General features: G+C 35.0%; 1 protein-coding gene across 3 annotated transcripts in view; it reads right to left on the reverse strand.

The window, feature by feature from the left end:
• Positions 1-2637: 2637 nt before the first annotated feature.
• Positions 2638-12082, reverse strand: part of LOC138171962 (WD repeat-containing protein 7) — a 492039-nt gene continuing 482594 nt past the window's right edge. For all 3 annotated transcript variants that reach the window (XM_069101570.1, XM_069101552.1, XM_069101560.1), the window contains 2 exons: positions 11668-11772; positions 2638-4995 (listed from right to left, as the gene is read on the reverse strand). In XM_069101570.1, the coding sequence (XP_068957671.1) occupies positions 4792-4995; positions 11668-11772 (309 nt within the window). In that variant the 3' untranslated portion in view covers positions 2638-4791. The remainder of the gene's footprint in view (positions 4996-11667; positions 11773-12082) is intronic.

A 12082-nucleotide genomic window follows, 5' to 3' on the forward strand; every position in this document is an offset into this window, starting at 1 on the left:
TTTGCTATTTCATTGTGTATCCTGGCAGGTTATTCTTTTCAGGCTTTTCTGAAAAACCTGAAACCCAATACCAATCTCCTCAGAACACTGTGAAGGTTAGTAAGTAGCTGTAACAAGTCTGGGACTTTTAGAAGAAAGTAGATAAACAAAAAAGGAGATTTTTAATATTATTATTTGAATAATATTATTAATATATGTTCTAGAACAGAAACAAAGAAGGTGTTGATTATGAGAAATAATCAGGGGGTCTGGAGCCTTGAGAATATGGCAGGAAGGTGTTAGATGCCCTTTGACACACTTTACATGTAAGGAAAAATGAAAAGGATCTCAAATCATTTGACGTGTCTATGGAATGAACAGACCTGATGTTGAGAATGGAACAAATTGTTCACCTTTCTAAAGATACAATAACTTTTATTTAAAAGGTATTGTGGGGGAGGCTAGGTAGCACAGTGAATAGAGAACCAGCCCTGGAGTCAGGAGGACCTGAATTCAAATCCGGCCTCAGACATTTAACAGTAGCTGTGTGACCTTGGGCAAGTCATTTAACCCCAATTGCCCTGCCTTCCCCCTCAAAAAAAATTACTGTGATACAGAACTTGGGGAGATCTTGAGTAGCTTGAAAAGGTTAACTATAAAAGCAAATTCAAAATTGAACAAATTGTAAAATGTGAGCCCAAAATACGTTAATAATTTAATATAAAAAATTTTGCCACAGTAAACACATCACAAGCTTCATTGGTCAGACTTGTAGGCAGCCCCCATTCATAGGGATTTCTTTACAAAGTGAAATGACTAACAAAAACTGGCATCTACTATATTTGAGATTTGATGGAGAGAGATGGAGGAGGGGAAGAGCTAAGATCTGAAAAGCATGTAAAATTGGGTGCTCAGTTCATTTTAAGGGCAATTCCAAGCCAAAGCCATTCCAGGGTCTGTAAACAGCTAAAAGAACTGAGCATCTAATTTTTGAAGTTCTTCTGGCTTTTCTTTTTGACCTTTGGTATTTGTATGTATTGACGCTCTCTAAACCATTGTACAAAAACACCTTGAAGTGTCAAGCTTTAAAAATGAGTCTTCTTTTCTCTTTCTCCTGTGCAGCTTGGATTATCTTGGCCTTGTCAAAATACATTCTCTAGTTAGAGCTTGGAAATATTTCCCTCCTGGCTCCCAAATATTGATTTTTCAACACTCAGTTCTGTCCATCAGCTGAAGAGGTGAAAGGTGAAAGTTCATCTAGCACTGCTTGGCTTTACCTTCCTATTAATGTCATGCCCTTTCTACATTTGATCAGATTATGTGATCACCAATCATACAGGGCCATTATTGTGCCTACTTTATCCATACAAAAGCATTTAAATCATCATTGTATGCTAAAACAATTCATGGTCCCGACACTCTAGGCATTTGAAAAGTCAAAGCTGTTGTGATCAGCTCCTTTTCTGCTTATCTAATTGTCACAGAAAATTATATTGTTACATAATGATTGACCCAATTCAAAATGTCCTATCATCTTAGCTGAAAATTAAAAGAAAAGGATTACATTTACTGCTTGTACTATAAACCTCTGGAAGCAATAATGACCTATTTTGTTATTCTTGCTCTTGCTGAAAACCAATTATGCTCCTTTACCTTAGGGATTCGAATTCAAGTCCAAACTGAGTATTAAATGAAATGAATTTAATGATCTTAGCTCACTCCCAAAGGGGATCAGCTCATGTTACTACATCTAACAATGTAGAATTTTGGTGCTATTAACAGGATACTTAGGAGCCTGTGTAGGGGGACACACTGGTAATGAGCACCACTGCTCTGCCCAGGCCACCGAGGGCACTGGGTTTTGGCCCGGGCAGTCTTTCTTCACCTCATCCTATCACACTTCTAACAGCATCTGGGGAGGGAATTTGCTCTTTAAGGTAATTTTTGGACAAAGTCTTGCTTTTCTTGAACACAATTTTCTAGATTTTCAGGAAGTAAATAACTATTTGAGTAAATTATAGGTTTTACTTTGGTGGTGAAAAGCAAAGAAAAAAAGGTAATAAAATCAGCAATAAAATGTCATTTGAAAAGGTGCGAGAAAAGTGAATACAACACTTTATCCCTAAATAAAGTACAGGGAAGATGTTTTTCAGCACAACCCGGTTTTATTTCACACGCGTATGTACACAGGGACATTTAGTACACGGAGCATCTATTAAGTGGAATCCGGCAGACTTTTCTGTTCATTTGTGACTTCAATCATCACAACATGTTCATACAGGTGTCCCATCATGTCATCTTTTGCTTGTAAACTGCCAATGAAGCCACAGATGTCTCTACATTTACAAGGACAAGTCCAAATACAGTACTAACAAATCAATAAAACACTAAATGCTTCTACTGGAGTGACAATACAAAGTTTACCACGGTGCTGAGAGATCTAGGCTGGAATGAAGTTTGGGACTATGGATGACAAAGTGGTGAAGAGGTCTGTGTTTAGTTAATAGGCCAATTTTAGTTTAGTAGTTGGATATGTCTAACAGCTAACATCACTCCACTCCAGGGCTTGGTAACAGAACCTGCTCCTAACCCTTAGCTCTGATGGTCTGTTTGGACAGAGACTGTGAGAGATGGAAAGATGCTGCATTTTGACTCATGTAGCTTTCACAATTTATTTAACATTTTCTCTATGTCACAACTGCATTTGGAAGAGATGAAAGGAGGCCGTTGTCTTGTCCTGTTCCTTCTTGGGAAGTATTTGAATGGTTTGTTTAAAAGGAACACAGGCAGTTTACTCTTTTTAAGGTACACTTTTACAATATCATCCCCAAATATTTTTGTACACTAGAACAAATTAATTCTCTTTTAGATTCAGAAAATAAACGTGGACATGCTCCTTCTAAGAACATGACTTGGTGTTCACGGCTCAGATAGCCTACTGGAAAACAAATAGAGTGCGCCTTTTAGTTTTTCTTCATAGGTCTCTAACTAAATCGAGAACTACAGCATATTCATCAAAGATTATGCTGTAGAGTTCTTTACTTCGTCCTTGGAAACTACATATATAGTCTTTATAAATACACTATTCATGCATGTGGCATAAATTCACTTTAAAAAACATTCATATGACATAATTTGACCACCAGGGCAAACTACAGCTTTGCCACGGTTAGAAATACTACACTTTACAACAATATGAGAGAAACATTCCTAACGGTGCTAATTTCTTTTTCTGTTCTTGAAAAACTCAAACAACGATGTGTTGCTGCTAGACTGTGATCCTACTTCCTCGTATATTACATAAACTCTTTCCGTGAAAAATCAATGCTTTTTAAATTTAGAAGCAATCATTTGCTTCCTTCCTTTATTAAGACTTGGTTTCTCTGTGAGTTCCATATTTTCTTTTTTCTCTAATCATTTACTTACAGAACATTTTCTTTTTGTGAGTTTTCAGACAAAATGGCCACCATCCCCTTACCCCACAAATCCTTAAACCAACAAAACTATACAGATGTCAATGTTTGTCAGGAATGATTTATACAAAATATTATTTTAAGGATTTCTGTCATTACTGTGAGCATGAACTAGCATAATTGGACAAACTGATATGTAGCAGAAAAAAATTAACACTTGAAGTTTACATTGAAGAAGAAAAAAAATTCTTCTTTGGATTTTTGTTCAAGCAAATTTACGGAAATATAAATCATTCACCTTTCCTGTGTTTTTCAGGATTTTGTGCTGTATTCGCTAATCACCTAGGATATTTTCATTTTGGCAGAGCTTTTGCAAAACAAACAAAACCTCCTCCCTTACTCAATCAATGGTTTTTGAAGACTGAATTCAACATTATAATTATTAGCATGATAACTGACATGCCACAAATATAGTTTCCTATGTTTTGATTCATAGATTTTAAACATTTCTGGGGGGAATAAGCTCTTTCTCAGAAAAAAAAAATATCTCCAGTATATATACACAGAGAAGAATAATCTTCTTAGATTTTGTTTTTTAATTGTGTAAAACTGAAGGTATTATTTTGTGGACTGGATACTTCTTTTGTTTGGATCACAAGAAGCGATGGATTTTAAAAAGACCTAAACTACTGAATGAATTAAGCCATCACTTGATCATTACAGAAGGGTACGTACCTTAAAGAGGCTATTTTGTTTTAAAAATTTTTTCATATATTTTCTCACTTCTCTCAAACCAGTTAGATCCTTAAAAAGGAATATAACTGATAACACTGGACCGAGTAATCACCCGGTGATCACCTAAAGAAAGTACATGTAAATGGAGAAACTTTTTGGTAAGTAATAGTATGTATTAAGAAACACAAAGGAAAATTATGTTGATAATTAGGACTGCCATATTACCTCAACATCCAATACCAAAGCTACTAGATTCTACTGTATGTCAGAACTTGGGCTTACATTCCTGAAAATGCTGATCTAGCCAGGGAGTGCAATCACAGTGTTTATTGATTTTCCAGCTTCTGCTGCACCAAGCAACAACAACCTTTCCAACAACTGCCTTCTTTTCCCTCCCACTCATGGCAGGGAAAAACCATCTGGTGCCCAAATAACCACATACTACTGAGTTGGCATGTATGTGCCTCTGAACCCATAGTTGGTATGAAGGGGATTCTGCCTTTACAGAAAGAACCATGCTCAAGTGTTGCTATCTGGCTGATCCAACTGGATGACTTCCATAGGTAGGCACTGATGTGGGTAAATCCAGTATAAGTAAGGATGGAGAAACATAGGCTTACAGAGAATTTTAAAAACAAAAATTATAATAATAGAGACATTAATTCTAGACCATAAATCGATGTTCCTTTCCATCATGGGCCATAAGAATAACATTGCGATTCGAAGTCCAGATCAGCCGGGCCAATCTGAGTGCATTATGTGATCCAGGGGATGCAGGCTGGACAGGGGGCACCTGGTAAGTTTTGATGCAACGAAGCTGGGGTGCTGAGTTCAGCATGCCAATGCTTCCCAACAATGAAGTATTCATCTGGAACAAGAAAGAAACGGCTTCATTATGTACCTTTAAAAATATTTTTCTTTAGTAAGGTCAAAATCTGTATTAAATAGTATTCATTCAACTACTTCTCAAAATGGGTGTTCATCATCTTCAAGTAGTTTACTTTCTTAAATCCTGAAGAACTTCATATACAACATCTGAAATAGTGCTCATCATGTTTCTGTAAAATTGGGGGGAAAAGGAAAACTTCCTTTGACTGGATATTTGTGGGTTGAATTCCCTAATTCTCTGTTAATATTTGATTAGGAACTCACCTGAACTATAGGTGCTGATATCATATGTAAGAAAGGCTTGCATTTGGAAATAATATATGTGCTTGAAAATATTTACCTTCTTGCTTGATATCAAAGCTAATACAATCCTATTTTAACATCCCATGTATGGATGGGAGATACCTTGCTGTAAAAGAACCAATAAGGTAGAATGTTTTTCTACTGATTCAATTGCCTTTAAAAATAATTTTTTTTAATTTCTTAATCAACAAACAAGAAATACAATGAGGTCTTATATTTCCTAAAAGAAAAAAAAAACGCAAAACAATCAAACAAAAAAAACCTCAGTATAGTTTTGTGAATTACAATCTACAGCAACAAGGAAACAGTAAAATTGAAGAACAGAGTGGTAAGAAGCTGATTCAGACCCCACAACATAGGCCTTTCTCTTCTATGTCTCATTCAGTCCTTTGGCTCTTGTCTCCCTCAAATTAAACTGAGAGATTTTAATCAGCATTTCAGCACTGTTATCTAGAGCTCATCTATGATTTCCATGTCAGATAAAGAAAACACACGGCCTGAAAGCTTATTAGGATGCATTTTACCAGGCAGTAAAAATGAAGTTTGGGCAGAATATTTATTAAAAAACAACAACAAATTTTTTACTTTTCTTACCAATTCATGAAAATTAATAAGGAAATGTGAAATTATGAATTACATACTTAGAACACATTATTAAGAATTTTAAAACTTAAATTCCAAAAATATATTGGAGTACAGTTATCTAAGCAATTGTAATTTAGCTAACTGAATCTTTGAAACACTTTCCTGAAAAGCTTTTCTTTGGAATTTGTTCAGTGTACACTATGGATGCTATGCCAAACACCCTGAAAGTCAGAAAGGAAGTCTCAGAAATGGGGTTTTTCCCCCTTATAATATTTTCATTTCTAGTTCTTTTCTTCAGTAAAATTTCCATCTCAATATATTAGGTTCTTGGGATTTGTATGACCCAATTGCATATGTAAAATTGGACACATAAAACCTTGGCAAATCTTAGAACATTTAAGATGTGTTATTGCTGATACCATGTTCTGAATTCTGATCAGTACACAATATAAGCCATTACTTTTTCTGGCCCTTCTCAGAAGCAGAATGGTGTCAGAGAACGTAAATCACGGCATCTCTAGCAGGGAGCATGCAAGCAGCACTGACATTTTCACAATTTAAATCATCTTGAGTAATAACCCTTTTAAGATGACTAATGTTACTGATTTTCCTGCATTAATAATAGTGCCGAATACAACACAGAGGTGAACAAAATCACTAGTGTATGAGGTCACATTTTAAAACCAAATGTATGGTTATGGTTAACTCTTTCTGCTAAAGTTAGTCTGACATGCAGCATATTTCAAACCAAATAGTGTCAAAGTCTTGATCCCCTCAATGTTTTAAGATTATTTTCAAAGATTTTATGAAATTTAAAAATCAATCCCTCAATGCTTTCTGAAGATCCCCAAATAGTTTACACAAGGATAATATTTCAAAGACCTTATAGTTACAAGAAGTAACCACACTTAATAACTCAATCCTCATTATAGCATGACTCTGACCAACTGACCCAGAAAATTAATGGCTAAAAATTAACTGATATTAAAAAAAACTGATGATAAAAAATTATATGTTAAAAAATACAATATATTAAAAAGTATATTGTATTTTTTAACATATAATTTTTAGTTGATTAAGACAAACTGTCCTTTTTCATGGATTTTCTATGAAAACATAAATACATGAAACTCATATTGTGCTCATGAGTCCCATCATTAGCCAAATGCTCTGGTACTTCCTTCTTTTTTCCCTGCTCACCTCCAGGGTTAATCGTGAGGGAAGTCCATGATGGCTAGGGTGATGTTATGGCTAAAGGTAAAAGGTAGAATGAGGGGGGTAGGAGAGGAATTCTCTCTAGGGATGCCACAGAAAGTAAAAGATTAAGGGAATGCTTGGTGTGGATATCTGGGTGTGCCTCATCAACTCATGACATGGTTTTGATTTATTCCTTCAAAGACTACTCTTCAGTGCTGCAAGAAATTCTGCAAGTCACAATTAAAACAATATACTCAAATAAGCTAAAACTATGGAAATTCATTGGATTCCAGAGCTAGAAAGTGCCTTAGAGAACACTCATGCTACAGTGACTAAAATATTTCACTTCTCTTTTCAAATTTGGGATCAATTCAATAAGGGATATATTTGGATTGATAAAGTTTTGTCAAGGAACCCAGGGTTTCAATTAGGTTATTATTAAATTCCAAGATATTTCTTGACCAATGGACTTCCCTTAGTGAACCAGGCTTATTTAAAATGGCAAGCTGAAGAGAGATTTCAATGGAAAATTCTACACACAATACAAAAGAAACAGATAATATAAAATCATGGCTAATCTGAACATCACCAGCACTCAGCTTTGGAAACACATAGATACTAACACAAACAAACTCATAAACAAAAACTCTCACCCTCAGTTCCTTACCCAACCCTGAGGTCAATGGCCTGAGGCTCTGCTCAGGTTAAGAGAAAGGAATTGCTGTATTTCTGAAGATCATTCAAAAAGCTGAGATTTACTATGTGGATGGCTAAAAGTTAGTAATTACTATTTTCAAATTATACTCTAGAGATCTCAGAAAACAATGAAAGGTCATATCTTAGTTTTTCAATGCCCATGTACACTACACTGGGTAAGTTAATGGAACATAAATTACCTATTAAATTTTATTCTTACTAAAGTAAAAAATGAAATGTGTAAATGATGAAAAATGCCATTTTGGTTAGATTTCAACTTTTTTCTTTTTTAAATCTTAGCCAGACTTATAATAGCAAGTAACCAAATAGACAAATTTCAATTTCGTTTCCCTTCATTACACTTGTCTGCTCACTGATGGAGACATATCTTAGTAATATAACATAAAAAAGGAAGAAATATGAAATAAGTTTTAATGTTATTTTCAATATTAGCATACTTCTGCATCTCTCTCTATGCTTCTCTCTTACCCACATGTCTACATCATTAAAACTAAATATCTATCTAAATAAATCAGTAGGGCATATATAGAATGATTTCTAGGATTTCACACAGCTTTTAGGAATCTCAAATAAAAGATCTTCAAGTTACTCACTGGCAGTAGTTTTAATGCATTTTCTTGGTAAAATGTAAATTACTCTTAGTAATATTATTTCCTTCTGTTTCCTTTGAAGCAAAGACCTGAAATTTCTATTTGGTTCTAATGTAAACATACAGGAAAGAGGCTGCATGCTCATTTGAAAAATAAATACAGTGCAGTCCAGGGGAAGGAGTATTACATTTAGTAAAGGCAAAGTAATTTGGTTGTTGGTAGAAATGTCCTCTCTGAATATTTACTGAAAGTTCATGTATATTGAAGTGCCAGACAGGACATTCTAAAGGCAATGTACCTTATCAGAAAGAGCCCTGAATTTGGAGTGAGGAATTGGATTTAAAGTGAAACTCTATTACTTACTACCTCTATGACACTGGGTTAATCATAACTCTTTAGGATCTAGGTTTCCTCACCTGTTAAAGGAGTGGGGATGGGGGGTAAATTAGACCAGATGATCTCTAAAGTCACCTACAATCTGAAGTCTATGATCCTGTGATGAAAGGTGCTACAGCCTGAACCATCCTAAATATCATGTACACACAGCTCTTGGTATGATAGAGCAGAAGGAGCACTTGACTTTGGAATCAGAGTATTTTGGTTTAAATCCTGACTTCAAAGCTAAGCAGCTGAGGGATATTGGGAAAGTGAGCTTCTCTGACTCCTAGTTGCCTTATCTGTGAAACAGGAATAATAGTGCCTGCATTATTTGCTTCATGAGATTGTTGGGAAGAGTTTTGTAAATTGTAAAAAGAATATACATAATTTTTTCTTAGTATCCTCAGGTGAAGATCAGAGAACTCTAGCTAGGCTTGGATAGAGTGAAAAGAGAATATAAAAGCTTTGTTCACGGTTCAGGCTTTGGGGACCTAAAACCTCCCTTTGTAGGCCTTGGTAAATTAATATTTTAATATTCATCATGGAAATATGACGTGGAATAAAGAACAGCTTCTGTTTTCTTTTAATGCCTGATATCTAAGAGTGGAAAAAAGGAGGCATCATATGCAAGTTTATATTAGGTTGAGGGGGGAAGCATTTAAATACCAATTATGAGCCAGGCACTGTGCTAAGTGCTTTACAGGTATCTCATTTGAGCCTCACAAAAACCCTACGATGTAGGTGATATCATTATCTCCTTTTTGCAGTCAAGGAAAACGAAGGCAGACAGAAGCTAAGTAACTTACCCAGGGTCATAAAGTTAGTAAATTGTATGATTTTGGATTTGAAGGCCCCGTGTTTAATCTACTGTACCACTTAGCTGTGCCTTAAAACACAGTGTCAGGATGTTAGGTCTAACCATAATTTCATCATCTATGTACTGTTCCGAAACAGATGAAAAGGAGAATAAATCCAAAGGAATAAAGAGTAAGGTGAGGTCACATGGCAATGACAACAATCCGCGTTTACAGAATGATGTGGGGTCTGTAGGACGGACGCCTCACACACATGGTCTCAAGGGGTCTTCATGAGCCTGTCAAGGACATTCTATCATTATCCTTGTTTTATAGATAAGCTGGACCCACAGTCAGGAGACTTGGCTTTGACTCCTACCTGTGATACTGAATACCTTTGTGAGGGTGACACTCTGTGTCTGTTTTCTCATCTATGAAATGGGTATGGTAATGCTTTATTATATATCTCAGAGTTGTGAGGAAAGTGTGCTACAAATCTTGAAATGCTATTTTTTCTTTCTTTTTTTTTTTAAAGCAATTGGGGTTAAGTAACTTGCTCAAGGTTACACGGCCAGGTGTTTCTGGGTGGGTGCTAAGTGTCTGAGCCCCGGGATTCGATCGCCAGGTCATCCCAACACTGGAGTCGGTGCTCTTACGCGCTGTGCTACCTGGCCGCCCCCCTTGAAATGCTATTCTAATATAGTTATTACAGTTATATAAAAAAGGGGGAAAACACTAATCATTTTTGTAAAGAAATGAAGGGAGGGCCTTGTGTTGGAAACAGATGTCATTAGAGTTGTTTTGTTTGAACCTCTTCAAACATTTCAAGAGGAGAACAGAAGATGAAGAGGAACAAAGCACAAATTGGTAAAGTAAACAAAAATTTGGTAAGCATTAAATAGGAATAACATCAGTCAGTAAACTCTTTAAAAGACATACTTCTTGCAAGAGTCTAATTTAGGGCCAGCTAATGACCTTACTGTGTGATCTAAGTAGCATAAAATAAGAAAACTGTGGCTATACACTGGGAAAAATGCAGACTAGGTGATATCTTTAGGGAAAAGAATTTAATATAAGCTAATTAAGATATTAGAGGTATATTCTGGAAGCCAAGATAATGAGAAAATAAACTGGAAAACTAAATTAGATGAATGAAAAAAAAGTCTGTGACAGATTTGGAAGTTGTCATGCTTTAATAGTATGTTGTTAATTAAGCAATTTATAGTATCCGTTTTACATTTTATTAGCTATTGATTTTTTAAAGCCATCATCAAGTTGTGTTCAGACCTTGTTTAAACTCTTTTTTTTAACCTTTTAAGGCAATAAATAGAATCTCATAAAGTATCCTTGGATACTAGAAAAAAAGTAAATGTGGAGAAGAATGACAAAAGTCTTAACTACCTAAGGGAGGAGCAGCTAATGCTTAAATGTTAATAATTATCAATGACAAAGGAGAAAGGCAATAGTTCCATTATTATTGGCTGTGAAGGAAGGGAAGGCAAAAAAAAAAGGAAGGGAAGGATTCACTAAGTAAAAAGAAGTAAAGATGCATAGAGACAGAGAACTAAAATTTGTAAATACCTCAGAGATCAAAAGCAAAATATTGAAAAAGTTCATCTTGATCAAAGAATAGACTAGGTAATTAAATGGCAACCAAAGACTGACATTTACAATAAATAATTTTCATAGAAACTTAAAAGGTTTATCTACCACATTAGATTTTTATTTTATTTATATATATTTGTATTATAATTTATTATACATTATTTATATTTAGATAGCATGTTAGATCTAATATAAATCTACCATGTTAGTATTAATACTAGGATACTCTGTGTAAAATACAATAATTTTTTAGCTTTTCTCTCCAATAACTCTCCTTAGTATAATCTTGTTGCTGATTAGAGTCTTGATTATTTCCTAAGTGGTTTCAATATTAGCTAACTTACATGTACTAAAGGCTCAAAATTCATACATACTATATATATATATATATATATATATGTGTGTGTATATATATACACACACATACACACACACACACACTGTATCACAGAATCAATTTATAGCAGTAGCAAATGCACTTACCTGCCAGAAGGAAATGTGACTGTCGGAGTTTGAGTAGGTGGCAAGATATCGTCCATCAGGAGCAAATGCCACAGCAGTTATTGGTCCCTTGTGTCCATGAATTGTCTAAAATTAAATTTTAAAAGTGTTAATGATGTCAATTTCTCCGATAAACTGTAATATTATGTTATCTCAATTACACATATACATACAGATAAATATACAGAATGTTCAAAAGGAGATTTTTATAAACAGTAAACTGTTTATTCTTTTCCCCTTTACAAATCAACTTTCAAGGGGTGGCTAGGTAGTGCAGTGAATAGAGCACCAACCCTGGAGTCAAGAGGATCTGAGTTCAAATCCAGCCTCAGACACTTAACACAAAAACTAGCCGTGTGACATTGGGCAAGTCATTTAACCCCAATTGCCCTCCAAA

The sequence above is a fragment of the Petaurus breviceps genome, unplaced genomic scaffold (genome assembly GCF_028583685.1).
Source record: "Petaurus breviceps papuanus isolate PSGF00001 unplaced genomic scaffold, PetGlider_PUasm1.0 128, whole genome shotgun sequence".
NCBI lineage: Eukaryota > Metazoa > Chordata > Mammalia > Diprotodontia > Petauridae > Petaurus > Petaurus breviceps.